Source organism: Neoarius graeffei, chromosome 4 (genome assembly GCF_027579695.1).
Source record: "Neoarius graeffei isolate fNeoGra1 chromosome 4, fNeoGra1.pri, whole genome shotgun sequence".
NCBI classification, from domain to species: Eukaryota; Metazoa; Chordata; class Actinopteri; order Siluriformes; family Ariidae; genus Neoarius; species Neoarius graeffei.
The window spans coordinates 1,874,430-1,893,806 of NC_083572.1; the positions used below are offsets into that span (position 1 = coordinate 1,874,430).

A 19,377-nucleotide genomic window follows, 5' to 3' on the forward strand; every position below is an offset into this window, starting at 1 on the left:
ATTTTGGGGACTGTTTTATATTTGTTTTATTATAAAAAAAAATTTATGTAGACGATGGATACAACTAACCCGCGGGTTTAGTCACCTGTAATGCCTCAGTAGGTAAAGATCTTTTTTTTTTTTTTTTTAAATAAAATTATTATTAGAATGTTACTGGAAAATTGTACATTGAATTTTTATGATGTGTTCAAAAACACATAGGGATCTTATCTGTTCCTCATTTAAAAAAAATTATGTTAAATTATTCCTGTCTCTCAGAAAGAAAGAAATTTAGTATTTTTATGTAGGTGTTTATCTGTTAGACTTATTTTTTTATTTGTGATAATCATTAATTAATGATTGACATGGTAATGTATTAAGATTGATTTTATACTTCAATTTGAAAAATGAACAATAACAGAATTTAAAACAAAAATAAAAAGTCAATCCTAATAAACACACCCCTCTTAATAGTTTACATTTCATATTTAACAGAAACAAACACGAGGATCTGTTTACTTTAGTGTGCGTTTCTACACGGAGGATTTAGGCAGACGAACCGGAAGTTGCTCGAAACTTTGCGGAATGTGAGTTGAAACACAGCTTCCGTTACCCACGTGTGTACGATGTAACGAGGGGAAAATAATCTTAATAAAACAAATATTAGATAAAAGTCTCGGTGTGTAAATAGAGAGTGATATAAAATGGCGGATTTGGTGCAGCAGCGGATTGAGGAGCGGCTTCCGGCGCTGGAGCAGCTGGAGAGAGTCGGACTGTTCACCAAGAAAGAAGTGAAGTCAGTAATCAGATCAGCGGGGAAACTGGGGGACAACGAGGTACAGATTTCATAGATTATTAATCTTAAAATAATTGTTGTTGTAAAAACAAACTTCTTTCAGATCGATGCTGAAAAGATCCACAGCTCTGGAATATAAACTCCACAGATCCGTGCAGAGTAAAGAAGATTACATTAGCTACATTCAGGTGAGCATTAACTCATCCCAAACACAGCCGGTTAAAGGAAAACTCCAACCTCAAACACCTTACACATGTCTGTGCTGAAATGTCTGTGCCACATTGAGTGATCCAGGTGTTCATTGGTTAGCTGGTGCTTTATTCTCCTTATACCCGTGAGAAGTGAGTAGGTGTGTCTTGTAATGACGTCACAAGGGGAGAGACAGATAGATAGGGGTTGTTTTACAATCAGGGGACAAAGGCCGAATCCCATTTCACCCCTTGGACCAACCCCTTGGCCCTTCCCCTCCATTTTGCGTGTTCACGTGAAGGGGTAGGGGTATCCCAATCCCAGTTAACGCGGAGGGGTAGGGGAAGGGGGAGGGCTTCTGTACCCCTCCAAACGGAGATTTTCCTGGAGCTGACTCCGAACGAAGGGGTTTGAGTGATTTCCCACAATGCCATGCGGATTTCAGAAAGATGGCGGTTCCCGCGGCGAAAGATTGTCATAAATGTATTTTCTCCATTATTTACGTGTTTTAAGTTGTTATCCAGAGGAAACACGCCGCTTGATTCGCTTTCGAGCTGAGAATGAGCAGCGATTTCTGAAATCCAAGCTGCTGCTAAAAAGCTTTGGGAGTGAGTATTGTTTTCGGTTGCTTGACTGCGTACGTTTTGTTCTGTTATTCTCGCTTTTATTGTTTACATGAGTGTTCTGACACCTCATTCTGTCGGATGTGGTGCACGAAGCGGCAAAGATATCCCATTCAGTGGTGTTAGTTAACAAATCACACCCTGCCAGCAGAGATTTCTGGCTCTGACTGTAGCGGCTGGTCGCAGCCAATGACACGTCGCGTTTTGCTAACGTAAACGCTGACGGAGGTACGCGATGACGTATGCAATCGTTGAAGGGCTATCCCAATACGTAAGGGTTGAATTTCAAGCCCTATCCCTTGTAGCTCAGTTTCAAGGGGAAGGGCCAAGGGGAAGGCGGAGGGGAAGGGAGAGGGGTAGGGGTAGAAATTAGAATTGGGATTGGGCCAAAGTTTGTGTCACAGGGATCCAAAATTCAAATTGATTCAAACTGGTTCTTGTACCAGTGTTTAAGTGAAGGACGAGTTAAAGAACAGATTTCAGGTATTTTTTTGTATGGTAGTTTTGTGTAATCTGCTATAAGATAAAGAAGATGAAGTGTCGCTTTAAGCAGGGCTGGGAGAAACAAATGAAGTGATTCTCGGAGAGGACTTTTTTTTTTTTGACAATTCAGAATCCACTACTTCCATAGTGCTTTTAAATATAAGGCTGTAAGCTTTGTGTTAGTTGTCTCTAATATTTATGTCCCAATATCTTGACCACATTTTAGGATGAAAATAATCATTTTAGATATGTTATTTTATATTGAAAAATGAGCTGTCTCGGAGAGGACATTTTTTTGACACAATTACAGACTAATTTGATCAAAATAGTCTGAAAACTTACTGGCATTCAACATTAAAACTTAACTCTGTTTCCAATGATATGGAGCCAAATATGTGTTTTATGGTATAAAGAATGATGTAAGTGCATCCCTTTTGGAGCTACCTGTGGTCAAAAAAGCACTTTTTCTAAATGACACGAGTAATTTTGCTAAATATGACATATATTGCCATACATTCACCAAAAATAACGTTATCACCAATTTTTTTTTTGCATGGTAAATAGAGCGATCACAGGGCTACAATAAACAACCGAGTTTATTTAGTCAAGCCTTTTGATATTGAAGATAATAAGTGTTAAATGTGATTTTTAGCTTGCGTACCCTGATTGTAAAACAACCCATAGATAAATAGCTGCAGTACTTTACTGATGCCTGAGGGAAAATGTTGTTTTGTCAAAGCGGTATGAGGCACGTCAAATTACAATGACGTACAATCAGATGGTCATGAAGCAAATAAGAAAGAAAGCACAACTTTATTCATCACACACTTGTGAAATTCCTCTCTGCATTTAACCCTCCTGCAGTGAACACACACACACACACACACCCAGAGCAGTGGGCAGCCATGCTAACAGCGCCCGGGGAGCAGTTGGGGGTTCAGTGCCTCACTCAAGGGCACCTCAGCCCGAGGCCGCCCATATTAACCTAACCTGCATGTCTTTGGACTGTGGGGGAAACCGGAGCACCCGGAGGAAACCCACACAGGCCCTCACCGGCCGCTGGGTTCGAACCCAGAACCTTTTTTGCCATTAGGCGACCGTGCTAACCACTTACACCACCACAATTTCAAAATATGCATGATTACGTACAACGATAATAGTTGAAAAGTGATCATAATAAAGTGAAGGCCAGGAAAATGAGTGTCAAAAAGGTAGCATTGATTCAGTAAGTAAATAAGTCAAATAAGTGTTATTATGAGCAGTCAGGCTCCTCGAATCAAAATGTCTTTTCTCATATTCTAGCTACGTTCAGAGTTTTGTTGATGAGAAATCCAGTGTAGAAGTTGGAACCAACATTTGTAACCAACACTGAACTCAGAGTCCCAGAATGCAATGCAGCTGGCAGTGTGTACGTGTCACCTGAGTGATATTGCGTTCTATTACGAGACTCAGCTCGGCTTGTTTGTGATGTACTGTACGAGGTGATCAGCACTCGCGATGGCATTACCGGTGGTGTGCGAATGAAAGTTGAAGGTTTGGAAGCTGAGCTGAGTGTCCAGATGAGGAGGTGAGAGAGCTGGACAGATTAAAGGACTAAAGCGCTGCCGCATCTCTCTTTTTAGGTAGAGATAAAGCAAGAGATAAATACAACGGCACCACCTGTGAAACTTGTCCAAAAAAAAGTTCTAGTCGACTCGGGGTTTAATTATAAATGAAATCTTGGCTGGTATTGAAGATCAATGATGATCATAAAGATGAATATACAGCTTGTTCTGGGTGGAGTTTACCTTTAAGGTTGTTATTTTATACCCTTTGTAGTGCACTTGACTAATCCTCTATGGCCCTGTATTAAACACAGCGCACCGTACAGGGTGGAGATAAAGCCGTTATTCTGTGTTTGAGACGCAGCCATTTTCCAACAGGCACACTGCATGAAGCTGGAATAGACTTTTTATTTATTTATTTACTGACTGTGTGTGCTCTTATTTTTCCTAATTTCTCTCTCAGTATGAAGTAAACGTGCTGGAGCTCATCAAGAAGAGAAGAGCCGTGAGTGTGCCATGATAAAAGCCCAACACCGTGAACAACACGTTAACGCCCTTCTCATCTCTCATACAAGTTTTTCTTTCACTTTCTCTTGCCTTGTTTTTGTTTCTTTGTCAAATTGTTATGTATTTGATTTGCTGGAGGACACCTTCACGTCTGAATGACGTTTTTCTTCTTTTGTGTTGTGCAGAGAATCGGCTACCACTTCAAAAGGGAGGACATCGAGTTCAACATCATCCAGAGAATCAACAGCGTGTTCAGGAGGGCGACGTCGAAGTGGCAGGTACAGAGTGTTCTCCTTTAAACCCACTGAAAAAAATTAAACCTGACACTCGAACACCTTTTATTTGATTTTATTTGTTGTTAATTTTCAGGAGGATGTCCAGCTGTGGCTCTCTCAGGTCGCTTTCTGTAAGAAATGGGTGTGTAGTTCAGCTTTCTTACAAATATATGTTTTTATTTTACAGATCATGCTGTTTAAAATGGTGGCTATAGTTTCATTCTGCAATAACCTGTACAGTTGTAGTTTTATAACGGTCTTTATTTCTCTTCCGTCTCTTGCCATGGTTTAGGGAACGAAGGGTCAACTCAGCAAGGTCTTCTCCTCCATGCTGGCCGTCCACCCCGACAAACACAGTAAAGTCTTTATCTTTTAGTCTTTTACTGGATTTTTATGGACTACAAGTCACTCTAAGGTCTTAAACAAAAAAAACAATGTACACGTATACAAGCTGTATTAAAGTAGTGCTTTTTTGTCACTTCATCGCCCCCTAGTGGTCAAGTTTAGTTTAGTGATGAGAAGGAACATGCACTCACTTGTAGGGGTTTGTTTGTTTGTTTGTTTGTTTGTTTGTTTGTTTGTTTGTTTGTTTGTTTTAATAATGGTGGATCCAGATTTATGGATCATGGCAGCCAAGTGTGAGATGGAGGACAGGAATTCGTCTGAAAGTGCTCGCCACCTCTTTCTCAGAGCGCTGCGCTTCCATCCGGAGAACAAGAAGGTTTACCAGGAGGTGAGTGACCGAGACGTCTCACATGGACGAGTACAAATCAGAGCACTTATTAGATTTAAAAACAACAACATGTACAGTACTTTCAGTCAGAGTTCTCAAACTGGGGTCTGTGAAGCAGTCCTAAAGGTTCATGATAAAAAAAAAAAAACAACCAAAAGTAAAATGTATTATTCACTTGTTCTAATTCTTAGCCTGTTTGATTTTGTCTGGTCCCTAGAATTTAGTGAGTTTAATTCAAGCCACAATAACTCTAAAAGAAGTTTAAATATTGTAGATAATGTCCGTTTGGACTAACTGTATAATTCTCTTTTGTTGTTGAAGAATTCAGGAATGAAAAGTTGTGTGACTCTCTGATAAATATCCAGAATGTTATTGTGTAAGGTTCGATAACAAGCCTTATATTTGTATTAGAGAGAGCTGGTTTTATTTTTAAAAAGAAATTAAATCCCAGCACTCCACGGAGTTAATGGTACAGTGTATTGTGTGTTTAGTATTTCCGGATGGAGCTGATGCATGCCGAGAAACTGCGGAAACAACAGCAGGAACTGGAACGTGCCAAAATCGACATTGTATGTTTTTTTTTTTTTTAACTTCTATTCTCTGCCTATTAAAGCAGCCATATGTGACTTTATCTTAACAGTCAGGCTTATTAATCAGTATACCGTGGATCACACAATCATGATTTAATCCAGTGCTGTAAGTTTGGAAAGCACAAAATATTAATAAAGTTGGATTTGGTATGAATCTTTTCAGACCCATAACTCACTCGTATGTCATTTGGTTGATGCCACATTAATCGTAGTTTCAGTGGTGCTTAACTGCATATTGATTTAATGCTCGGATAAATCTGCACTAAGAACGAGTGTGCAGCACAACAGACCTTATAAAACATTCCTTTCTTGCACTAACACCCGTCTACTAAATTCCTTCATTTTTGAAGCTGCTTACTGCTGCTTTAAATACAGTACCTTTGTGTAAAATGTTAGGTAATTATTGTAATAAAAATGTGTAGTATGGGTCCGTACCTCAGTAACCTGCTGTGTTTTCTCCTCAGGGTGAGTACGAGTTTTCTCCAGAGATCCTGAGCGGCCGGTTGGCTGAAGTCGTCTATAAAGACGCCACGCAGAAAATTAAAGGTGTGTATTGTGTACTCTGTCTATCATTTTTGTCTTTTTATTAGCATTATCGGCTGTAATGCTAACCTTTCCGTTGTGCGCAGGGGCGGAGTTTATGCTCTCACTGCTCCAGATCGCTGCCATTTTTGACTTCACCAAGGAGCTGCAGGACTCCATCCTACAGGAGTAAGACCTACTGCTACACACTGACTCTGCCTTTAATACATTAACGAGTTGAATGAAAAGTAAAACTGAACGGACCTGTGTTCAGTCTGCAGAATCAGCACACTGACGACTCCGTGACCTGGGACTTCATGGCTCGGCGGGAGTTGGTGGTAGGCGGGGCTCCTGACCTGCACTTGGCGCAGAGACAGGCCGCTGACATCGTGAGCAGAGAGGAGCGCTGTGGCGCCGTGTACGAGGAGGGGCTCAAGAACCTCAACACAGGTAACGTGACCCAGAGACGGCACGTGTTACAGGTGTTCTGATCTACGGCGCTGCAGTGCAGTCGCTTGCGTATCTTTGTGCACATCTGGAGGATGAAAAGCCGCGTCCACTAGATGACACATCCAAGCCAAAACGTTTTCTGTCTATCAGGAGCTTACGGATTGGTGAGCTCCGTCTCTCCGAAAACGTTCCACTGTCATGATCTCGGTCTGAAATCAGAAAACATCACCATGCATTCAAAACCTTTACCAATCTAGAAAATCCAGAAGAATGGCAGACAAAACTGACCTTCCATTAGGAGTAAAAGGCTTTTAACATTTAAACAGGAATGCTCAGGAACGCTGTTCCTCCGTACGCACGCGTGTGATTTGAGACGTGATGCTGGTTGTGGACACGGTGTCGTATATGCTGCAGTGGGATGGCACCACACAGCCAGGGAACGTTCATTTCTGCACAAGACATGTATAAAGGCACTACAGGATCCATGCGGCGGCCATCTTGTGTATGCGGAGTTTAGCTACGTGTTTAACGACTCAGCGTTCACTGCTTTCACTATCAGCGCAGTTACCATCAGTAAATCTCCTCAGTGTTTCATTAATATCGCCTTAACTGCTGTATATGAGATCTGTAACAGTTCACGTCTCTGCAGAACCCATGTGGACGTGTTACGTGACGTTCTGCTTGGCCAGATTTAAGAGGAAGACGAACGTCACTGAGCTGAAGGAAAAGGTACCGTGTTGGTGAAACGTCAGCGCACACAAAGGACTGAATTTTAAAAATGTGACCCCTCAAAGCTACTGTATTGTTTTTAGTGCTTACTGTAGTGTGTGTGTGTGTGTGTGTGTGTGTGTGTGTGTGTGTGTGTGATCCTCAGAGAAGAGAGCGGCTGCTCGGTGTCCTTCAGAGAGCTCATGATGCCTCACTGCTGCAAGAGGCTTTCTACAGGACCTGGGTGAGAACACCGTCTACAGTGCTGTGCTTAATGACCTGACAGCAAATCAGTGACTTTTTCATCTTCTACTGAGAGTCTCAGCGCCACACTGACTGACTGACTGACTGTTAACAACAAATCACCATCAGGACATTTTAACGTGATGGATAAAGCGAGACTGTAGAGTCATACTGACCTCTCTCTCTCTCTCTCTCTCTCTCTCTCTCTCTCGCGCCTGTCTGTCTGTCTCTCAGCTGGATGTCTTGATCTCCTCTGAGAAAACAGAAGTTGCTGTTCAGGTCGCCGTAGAAGCCACTAAACGCTTCAGCCAATCGGTGGAGACGTGGACGTTGAGTTTGCAGACGCTGGTGCAGCTACAGAGCGAGGAGGCGGGGCCTCTGTTCCAGGAAGCGCTAAAGCTCGTGAATCCCAAGGTAACTGATCCGATTCTCCAGAAATAAACAGGGTTAAATAAAATGTTCCCATTAAACAGCTCTTGCCCAGATAACGCCTGGGGCTCGTTCTGCTTCCACGCCCTCGGAGGTGACCTTTAACCTTCTGAATCCAACAGAAAACTCGTCTCGTTAAGCTTTTATTCTGTTCTTCAGTCTGCGTCTCGACTTGTTGAATATTTACACGTGTTCGAGAGCCTCAGTTAAATAACTCCAGTCTGTTGAAATATTTTGTGTAATTTTTGGTTTAATTAAAACGTTCATATAAAAAATTCTCTAATAAACATGCAATTAAAATAAATTAACAACTATAATATAGTGAATATGTAATAATATCAGGAATTTTTTTTTTTAAAGGAGAACTGAAGGCAAATTTATAATAATTCTATTTATCTCATTTTATTAAATATAGGAATGCATTTTTGATCGCTATTCTGTCGCTGCTATAGCAAGTTATGAGTGTTTGAATGTTCTGTAATATCTCAGTCCATATGTCAAAGCAATGGCCGTAAACGAGATTTGTTGAGACCTGTGCGAGACATCGTAGGACGGAAGTAACAGGGCTTTACATTAGCACCCGCCCACCCGCCAAATGTGGGTAAAATTGGGCTTTGGCGGGTAATGACTTTAGTCTCACTAGCCACTTTGGCGGGTGGTTTATTCTGTGGTATGACAATATATTTTAATTGTAGTTTTCTCTGAAGGCATCTGATCTAATAAACGCGTTGCAATGTAATATTACGCGCCGACAACTCCCATGAGCCCCTGCATAAACATTCTGACAACATGTTAGAATTGTTTAGAACGTTCGTTAACGTCTCAGATAAAATCAGTGATACGGTAACCTGCGGTTAATGAACGAAGCAACAAAGTTGCTGATGACTGACAAGCGCACTATGTGGCGGCACATAGCTGGAGTTTCAAACCCTGCTGCTCGGGGAAAAAGGGGCAGAGATGATCAGGGCCGGAGCAGCATTTTAAAATCACCGAGGTCCGTGATGCACAAAGCGCGTGCCGAAACATTTCTGCCATATTTAAATGAGAGGGTGAATTACACATCACACAAGAGATCTATTCCTGAAATTACTTTTAATGGTGTTTGAACTGAATATCATCAGTTTTGAAAAAAAAAAAATCCTGTATGTGGCAAGAGTAAGAATAATTGAAGCTTGTTTAATGGTTTGATCTGGCCCAAGCAATGAGGACAAAAGATCCCCTAACCATGTAGCCTATGGAACAGAGATACATTAACAATCTGGCATCCGTTACACCTACAACACCAAAAAAAAAATTATTTTTCTGGGGGAAAAATAAATCAGTATACACCACCATGTTTTAGGCAAAGTTATCCAAGGCAAACACAAGTTGAAACTTTCCACTCTATTGCTTTGGCTTATCGAATGATTTATTTTTAAAATCACAAACAAGGCAGGCTACAACTGCGCTGCTTTGAAAATGTAAATTTAACAGCTGATGAAAGTGCGCTGATGGTTACCATGGAAACCCCGCGTCTCCTGCACTGCGTTCCTCCCCCGAGTCGCGCGCTCATTCACTTTTGTGTTCTTGGTCTCAGAGCCGCGCGCACGAAACACACACAGAAGACAGAATCAACGTTTAACATCATTAACAATGCACTTTTTACAGAGACGTTTTAATGTTATTCTTTATTTTTTTATCCAGTTGAATATTTAGCGTACAAATGTATTTTGAGCTCTTAAAAATGACCGAGGTCCGGACCGCGGGGGCTTCAGAGCTGGCTGCGGCCATGGAGATGAACAAGACGCTAATAGGAAGATAAGACAGTTCAATGACAAATGGAAGTTCGGCCGAGATTGGCTAGTTCATAGCAAAACCGAAAATACCCTGTACTGCGAAGACTGTAGAAAGTCTGGCAAAGACAGGCACCAGCAATTTTAAACTCGAAACTATAAAGGACCACGAAAAGTCAAATGCACACATCGGTAGGTACTATAACATCAAAACAGGTGAAGACGGCTGGTTCACTACAGGACAGCATTGCTTTCAGTCCCTGGCTGTCATGAAGTCGGCTGAGCTGGAGAGGATGGAGCTGCTGGTTAGAAACGTTCACGCGATTGGAAAGAAGTTGATCCGCCCCAGCTATCAACTTACGGCCTGCTGGAAGCCTCCGGTCACGAAGACCATTTTTCATGGACCTTTCAGACTCATCTGATGATGAATGTAATGAGGACATTTAATGTCTCTCTCTACACATGTTCACACACACACACACACACACACACACACACACACACACACACACACACACTATTATAGATAATCTATAATATACATAATAATACTTGATAATACACATAATACTTGCATATCAAAACATCAAATGTTTTTCAGTGATAAATGTTTTGAACTGGACTTTTAATATTAGAATCAGTTCAGTTGTACTGAATGTTATTTTTCATATTATACGATATTTCATATTGTAAGGGGCTTGAATTTGAGTTCAATAAACAGAATACTCTGTTTATATTTTTGTCTGAACTGGTTGCATGTTTTCATATAGGGAGCGACCTTAACAGCACTGAATACTTGAGCGCTACTGTAGAGATGCATTATACGCTGCCGTTCATAATTACATCTAGATCTTCCGAACTTTAACGTATCATGGTGAAGAAAAAACTGCGATTTCCTGGCAACAAAGTTGTGGCTAGTGAAAAGGCTGAATGGCTAGTGACTCGGGAAAACCACAAGCCACAGTGGCCGGTGAGCAAAAAAGTTAATGTAAAGCCCTGGGAAGTGAACCGTACAGCGGAAATCAAAGTGACCAACATCTGCCAACGTTGTCAAAAGACGCGTGCGCCCTCTTTCGAACGCTGACGTAATCAAGCCGGAAGTTTTGTTTATTTTGATAGCGATCGGGAAAGTTTGGAAAAAGTAGGCAGTAATCGTCATTTAAACTCGTTTTTGTGCAATATTTCGTTTGGAAAACAGTTTTCAAAATGGCAGCACTGACACCTGGCTGACACGTCACGTTTCGAAGTCTCGCACAAGTCTCGTGAAGATCGCGCGGATAAGCGACGCCTGCCGTGGACCAAACGAACTAAATTCAACACGGCTAAAAACCGAACAGGCCGATAAGTATCATATTTAATTGTGATTTAGTTGCCAATACGAGTCACGATATAAGGTTACTAAAACCGAAAATGTAATTGAATAACACGTTAATTAAGAAATAAAGGAAGTTAAAAATGACTTCAGTTCTCCTATAATAATGCACGCAAATCATTTTTATTAATAAATAAATAGATGTATGCAGTCTAAAAGATACTTTCACTTTTTTAATCATCTCATCTCATTATCTGTAGCCGCTTTATCCTGTTCTACAGGGTCGCAGGCGAGCTGGATCCTATCCCAGCTGACTACGGGCGAAAGGCGGGGTTCACCCTGGACAAGTCGCCAGGTCATCACAGGGCTGACACATAGACACAGACAACCATTCACACTCACATTCACACCTACGCTCAATTTAGAGTCACCAGTTAACCTAACCTGCATGTCTTTGGACTGTGGGGGAAACCGGAGCACCCGGAGGAAACCCACGCGGACACGGGGAGAACATGCAAACTCCACACAGAAAGGCCCTCGCCGGCCACGGGGCTCGAACCCGAACCTTCTTGCTGTGAGGCGACAGCGCTAACCACTACACCACCGTGCCGCCCCTTTTTTAATAATTATTTTTACTAATGTATGCACAGTAATCTGTGAATAAATAATGAATATTTTTTTTTCCTACAATTTTGTAATTAATTAATTGAGCAGTGAGTAACTGGGCAGTTGATCAGGCTGGGATTAGAGCCGCCGTGAACCGTTTCTGTGGCTGAATGAGAGACGGTTTCTAATCACGACGCTGAGCCGAGAACACGTTACCATAACCATCAGTTTAAATAAACATTTTACAGAATATCCAGATTTGTGTAAATCTGCTTTGTGACGGGGACTGATCAGAGTTCAGTTTAATTAAAAACTCAATGCACAGCATACAGGGACTAGAAATATCTCTCTCTCTCTCTCTCGTCTTCAGGACAGTCTCCCGCTGTGGAACCTTCAGGCCGAGTGGAGCGTCGTGTCGCAGCCCCCAGAGGAGACCGAAGCTCTGTTTCAGGTAATGTTCCACTGATCCTGGATCTGTTGAGTTTAATCGGAGTGTGTAGATGTTGGAAGTTAAAAATCTCTGCATTTGAGTTGGAAGAAAAATATAAAATCTTCTCAGAATCTCACAAAATCTGATAGCTGTTTTATTTCGGAGTTTATCAGATTAATGATGACGAGCTGAAGCTGAATCTGCTTCCTGCTGTGGTTCTGTAGAAGGAATGATGATGATGATGATGATGAAATCCACTTCCTGTGTGTTTGTGCTGCAGAAAGCTCTGGTGTGTCCGGTCCCGGCCGTCTCCACGGCGCTGAAGGAAATGTACCTGCAGTGGGCTTACAGAACCGGCGGCTACAAAAAAGCCAGGAAACTTTTCACCAGGTACACACACACACACGCGCACACGCGCACACACACACACACACACACACACACACACACACACACAGGGCCGGAGTGGGCCCTGTTTTCAGTCCGGGAGTTTAATTCACATTCAGGCCACTTTGAAATGGAGGAGGAATTTGAGTACATTAAAAAAGATAAAACAAATAACTGTTCTTTCACAGTGCTTTTTATTTGGTTTAAATTCAGGTAAACTTCACTTCACTTTAACAATATAGGTTCTCGCGTGCATTTGAACCAATGCTTGTGCATTACATGCCGCATACGCCTCGAAAATAATGGCAAATCAACAATGCTGGGTACTCAGCACCCGGCAGATAAAGCGTGAGGGCGCATTAGGCAACTCAAAAATGGTTAAATGAAATGTAGGCTAAAGCAAGTGTTCGATTCTGCTTAGAATATTGGCATACGCATACACCTCTTCTAAGTTATATATTTAACAACAATTATTTAACATCAAATATGACTTCTAGGCCTATGTGTTCATAACCACAATGTGCGCACGCCTGTGGAAATGCACGGTGTGACAGCGAGATGAAATAGGCTGGATGAGGAAATAACGCGCAACAGCACATTTGGGACCTGTTCATCTAAAATTGTTAATAATGTAAAGCAATGTCCGGTTCTTCTTAGAATTAAGACATACACCACATCTATACCGTGTAAATTGCGAGATTTCACGAGACATCAAAAAGCTGAATTGACATCGCAAACTATCGACACATTATAGGCCTAGCATAGACTGATAAAATCGACAAACAGGGTTATCATACTCCATATCTTTCGTAACCTACCAGCTGGTCTTGAGAACATATCTGTCAATTTGGCACATTTTGCTGCCACCTCCTTCCTTTTTTTAAGCTCCGCCCTTTCGGTTCCACCTGGCCTCTTTCTGCCCTCCATCACTGACGCGCGCTGTTTCACGCCAATGTTGTTTAAGTTCCCCGCAATACAGAGGAGGAGTCTTGGACCAAACCAACTGCAATAGAGGGGAGGGGAGAATTTCCTTATTTGGTAGCGCCTATTTAATCTGCTGCGATGCTGTCGGCGTCTGGGCTGCCATGTGAAAATGCAGAGTGCAGTTGAATTGATGATTAATGCAAGAATAAGGTCAGTGACCAAAATTAGTGAAAATTATTTTCCCCATGCTCCAAGCAGGCCACCATTGATGGTTTGGGCCGGGGATGGTCCCGGCTAAATATAGGGCCACCCCGGCATTGCACACACACTAGCAGTATAATTTGACAGGAATTCTTTACATTAATACTCACTACATGAGCATCAATAAACCGTGATGTTCAGCGGTAACACTAACTAACACTTTTCTTATTGAACCTGCACTCGGACCATCAGCGACCCGAACAGCAGCTCACTGAACCATCAGAGTGCAGACGTGATCCTGAAATATTTAGACTTTCAGGAAAATGAGGTTGTTTTTAGTCACTAATGCAGGTGACGTTTGTTGATGATTTTAATGAAATGCCTGTGTTGTGAAGTGCAGTTCCTTACTGTATCAGCCTTGGTTCTGGTTTATTAACACTGACGCGTCATAAACACACAGTAAACTGGGTTAGTTAGAGGAGCCTTGCTGTAAAGTGTTACTGATCTGACCCGCCGTCTGTCTGTCTGTCTCTGTCTGTCTCTCCAGCCTGCACGAGCATCGCCCTTTCTCCAAAACCTTCTTCACCACCATGGTTCAGATCGAGAAACAACAAGTGAGTAGGGAAAAAACACACACACAAATAACGGCAGCAGTGTTTTGGCTCAGTAAAATATTCAGAAATATTTAAATATGAAGTTTCTGAGCATTGATAAGAGAGAGAGAGAGAGAGGTCTTTAATGAAAGCACATTGTAATATATATATATATATATATATATATATATATATATATATATATATATATATATATATAAATTTGTGCTGTGTGTTTTTATATATTTTGTCATACTAAAAGATAAACCCTGTCCGGGGAAAAAGAAAACAAGGAGATTAAATAATTTGCTAAATATACAGTACTGTGCAGAAGTCTTGGCCCCCCCCTTTTCCCAGACAAACTTTTATTTTTATAGATTTCTATTTTATGACTCCTACATTATCGAGTCAAAACATCACAAAAACATTTTAGAGTTCCAATCGTTCGGGGTTTTTTTTTCCTCCCCCAGCACAAAATTAAATGTTACAGGGGGAAAAAAAGTTTATAAATGTCTGAGCAGCATATCCCATAAGAGAGCACTTTTCAGATTAAAAAACATTTCATTTATTTATTTAAAGCCGTTTTTGGTCGACAGCGTTTCTTTCCATGTGCCAAAGACTTCTGCACAGAACTGTAGATGAAAGTTTAGTTTAATCGGCTCTGAGTTCATCAGAACAGTGTCTGATCAAAACCTCGCGTTTTTAATGCTTTAAAATCATAGAAATTTTTAATAATAATAAGGTTATCTGTACCAGTATTAGAGTTAAATTAGGAATTTCATAAAGATTTAATTTTCAGGATGTACTGTCATATTAAGCCACATGTTTTTAATCTTTCACTTCTGTTTGTTTGTTTCAGGAGAAGCCGAAGATGAGTCACCTGAGAGATTACTACGAGCGAGCGCTGCGTGAGTTCGGCTCGTCCTCAGACGGTGAGTGACTCAGCTGAGGGATCAGGACTGTAGAGGAAGGGTGTGTGTGTGTTATTCCCACAGCTCTGACAGTACAGCAGATTAATATTTATATTAATGCACATGTTCTAAACTGATACGTCATCGTTTCTATAGTAACAGCTCATTGACAGGGGGCGTGTTTATAGCAGAAGCTCCACTGATTGATAATAAACAGATTTTAAAAAATTGACGAAGTTTTGTTGACGTAAGGAGACGTTTCTGTAACATTTCCGGAAGGAGTCTCCAGTTTCAGAGGTGGAGCTGGAACCAAGTTTTCTGACGTCTTCAGGACAGGCGAGTTTCCAGTTCTCAGTCACATGACGAGCTGCGTGTTTTGTTTGGTTTTGGTGAGGGAACGAGTGTTTTATCGCTGCTTTCATGTAACGCAAGTGAGAACAGGAACTACCTTGGCTACAACGTTTAAATGTAACAATAAACGGATAAAAATATAACGTCTTACTTTAATAAATACAACCCCGATTCCAAAAAAGTTGGGACAAAGTACAAATTGTAAATAAAAACAATAGTGCAATAATTTACAAATCTCAAAAACTGATATTGTATTCACAATAGAACATAGACAACATATCAAATGTCGAAAGTGAGACATTTTGAAATTTCATGCCAAATATTGGCTCATTTGAAATTTCATGACAGCAACACATCTCAAAAAAGTTGGGACAGGGGCAATAAGAGGCTGGAAAAGTTAAAGGTACAAAAAAGGAACAGCTGGAGGACCAAATTGCAACTCATTAGGTCAATTGGCAATAGGTCATTAACATGACTGGGTATAAAAAGAGCATCTTGGAGCGCCAGTGGCTCTCAGAAGTAAAGATGGGAAGAGGATCACCAATCCCCCTAATTCTGCACCGACAAATAGTGGAGCAATATCAGAAAGGAGTTCGACAGTGTAAAATTGCAAAGAGTTTGAACATATCATCATCTACAGTGCATAATATAATCAAAAGATTCAGAGAATCTAGAAGAATCTCTGTGTGTAAGGGTCAAGGCCAGAAAACCATACTGGGTGCCCGTGATCTTCGGGCCCTTAGACGGCACTGCATCACATACAGGCATGCTTCTGTATTGGAAATCACAAAATGGGCTCAGGAATATTTCCAGAGAACATTATCTGTGAACACAATTCACCGTGCCATCCGCCGTTGCCAGCTAAAACTCTATAGTTCAAAGAAGAAGCCGTATCTAAACATGATCCAGAAGCGCAGACGTCTTCTCTGGGCCAAGGCTCATTTAAAATGGACTGTGGCAAAGTGGAAAACTGTTCTGTGGTCAGACAAATCAAAATTTGAAGTTCTTTATGGAAATCAGGGACACCGTGTCATTCGGACTAAAGAGGAGAAGGATGACCCGAGTTGTTATCAGCACTCAGTTCAGAAGCCTGCATCTCTGATGGTATTGGGTTGCATTAGTGCGTGTGGCATGGGCAGCTTACACATCTGGAAAGACACCATCAATGCTGAAAGGTATATCCAGGTTCTAGAGCAGCATATACTCCCATCCAGGCGACGTCTCTTTCAGGGAAGACCTTGCATTTTCCAACATGACAATGCCAAACCACATACTGCATCAATTACAGCATCATGGCTGCGTAGAAGAAGGGTCTGGGTACTGAACTGGCCAGCCTGCAGTCCAGATCTTTCACCCATAGAAAACATTTGGCGCATCATAAAACGGAAGATACGACAAAAAAGACCTAAGACAGTTGAGCAACTAGAATCCTACATTAGGCAAGAATGGGTTAACATTCCTATCCCTAAACTTGAGCAACTTGTCTCCTCAGTCCCCAGACGTTTACAGACTGTTGTAAAGAGAAAAGGGGATGTCTCACAGTGGGAAACATGGCCTTGTCCCAACTTTTTTGAGATGTGTTGTTGTCATGAAATTTAAAATCACCTAATTTTTCTCTTTAAATGATACATTTTCTCAGTTTAAACATTTGATATGTCATCTATGTTCTATTCTGAATAAAATATGGAATTTTGAAACTTCCACATCATTGCATTCCGTTTTTATTTACAATTTGTACTTTGTCCCAATTTTTTTGGAATCGGGGTTGTACAAACATTGTTGGTGAATCTCTGTGGTGTGAGAGGAATAAAATACTCCGACACGCTGTTAGAGGAAAATAATCAGCTGGAGGATGGTGAGAGTGACTCGGCTTCATCACACCACACTGGTGTTGATTATTTTACTTTAGCAGCGTGACACGCACAGGATAATCAGATCTGATCTCGTGTGTGTGTGTGTGTGTGTGTGTGTGTGTGTGTGTGTGTGTGTGTGTGTGTAGATCTATGGATGGATTACATTAAAGAGGAGCTGGGTACCCATGGCAACGCTGAGAATTGTGGGAAACTCCACTGGAGGGCCATGAAGAGCCTGACCGGAGAGAGTGTGGAGCGCTTCACAACACAATACACACTCCTGCAGACTGGACACATCTAAACACACACACACACACACACACCATGAACCTCTATCCTGAAGTGTAAAAAAAAAACGCCGTAGTGTTAGAGGAACAGTTCAGATGTTGTGCAGGTTTTATATATTAAACGAGTTGATTTATTTAATAAACGTGACCTTTAGTACACCCCCCCCCCCCCCCATGTCCTGATAGGCCCACGTTTCACCCGCCGCTGTAAAACTGATCCTCAGCGTTTAGTGGAAGATTTAATTGTGTTGTGTCTCTGCCCCCCCTTTTTGAGATTACATCTGTGTGTGGTATTTTGCATTTCATTGGTGTTTCACACAGTTGCTTTGTGGATTTTGTTTCAGAAATAAACACTTTGTCGTGGGGTGTGTGTGTGTGTGTGTGTGTGGGGACTGGGGGCACTGAATCCTACCGTTTCATCAGTACTCTGCCAGATTGCTGATTGTAAGATCAGTCATAGCAAGGGGTTGATGATGGATAAATGGAAAATAAACATGTAAATAAAAAACACACATGGTAAAATAAAATGTTGTTGGGTAAAGCCGAGTAAAAAAAAAAAAGCCCTAAACTGTGATTGAGTTTAGGAGGGGAAAAGATAGGAAAATATTCCCAAGTCTGAAAAAAGTCTTGTTTTTCTTTCTTTAATATTAGTGTAATTGGTGGTAAAGTAAATTATTGTGGTATAAAAGGAATAAAACACCTGGCAATGTGCAGTTTTAGGAAAATAATCCACTGTAAAATGTTAACCGTAACTCTGAGTCATCACAGATGGCTGTTGATTAATTAACTACAGCACACACACACACACACACACACACACAGTGTTTATTACTGGTTTATTAAAGTGAAGGAGTGACTGGAGGTGAGATGCTGGTCAAACAAAAATAGAGTTTAGTGAATAACAATGGGGAGATTAAAAAAAACCCTTTTACAATTTATTTCCATAGTTTGGTTTAACAAATCAAAACAGTAATGCCAAATTTTTTTTTTTTTACAATTTCTTTTACAATGAATGAGAGGAAATGGAAAAAAGGAAGTTAGTGATTTATTTGTACGAGATGACACTGCTAGTGTTTGTTAGTCTGTCCTTTCGAACGTAAATACAGCAGTGTGCATACGATCACCAGCACTGTGCTCAGCAGGGCAATAACACACCGCTGGCTGAAGATGATGTACTTCATAGCATTTACTTGGTCCTTCACAGTGTTAATGTGGCTGTTCAGACTGTCGATGCGCTTCTCTGCTTCACTTTTCTGGCTGTAGTCATAGACGGTTAACCCAACTGTCCAAATAAACCACATGGTGTCCCAGACGGCCTTCATGATGGGAGAAACCAGCGAGAGTGAGGATGTCCAATATACCAGGCAGACGATCACTGACCTTAAACACACACACACAAGCACCAAGACATTCAGATACAGAAACCTCATTTTTACAACCCCAATTCCAAAAATGTTGGGACACTGTGTAAAGCATAAATAAAAAGAGAATGTGATAATTTGCAAATGATGGAAACCCAATATTTTAATGAAAATTGTACAAAGACCACATATCAACTGTTGAAACTGGTAAATTTTATTCTTTTTTGAAAAATATCTGCTCATTTTGAATTTGATGTCAGCAACATGTTTCAGAAAAGTTGGGACAGGGGCAACAAAAGACTGAAAAAGTTGTGTAAT

At 41.1% G+C, this 19,377-nt stretch overlaps 1 protein-coding gene across 2 annotated transcripts; it reads left to right on the forward strand.

Moving 5' to 3' along the window:
- Positions 1–517: 517 nt before the first annotated feature.
- Positions 518–18,062, forward strand: LOC132884710 (U3 small nucleolar RNA-associated protein 6 homolog). Of its 2 annotated transcripts, XM_060918584.1 has the most exons (19): positions 519–775; positions 879–963; positions 4,078–4,119; positions 4,307–4,399; positions 4,491–4,538; positions 4,689–4,752; positions 5,011–5,129; positions 5,621–5,698; positions 6,184–6,265; positions 6,349–6,430; positions 6,516–6,691; positions 7,341–7,420; positions 7,566–7,643; positions 7,877–8,056; positions 12,132–12,212; positions 12,472–12,581; positions 14,251–14,317; positions 15,156–15,228; positions 17,558–18,062. In XM_060918584.1, exons 1-19 carry the CDS (start codon positions 684–686, stop codon positions 17,710–17,712), a joined length of 1,785 nt encoding a protein of 594 aa, XP_060774567.1. In that variant the 5' UTR covers positions 519–683; the 3' UTR covers positions 17,713–18,062. The 2 variants fall into 2 exon arrangements, with proteins under 2 accessions (XP_060774568.1, XP_060774567.1); XM_060918585.1 differs by lacking the exons at positions 879–963; positions 4,078–4,119 and having other exon boundaries at positions 518–815.
- The last annotated feature ends 1,315 nt before the right edge of the window (positions 18,063–19,377 follow it).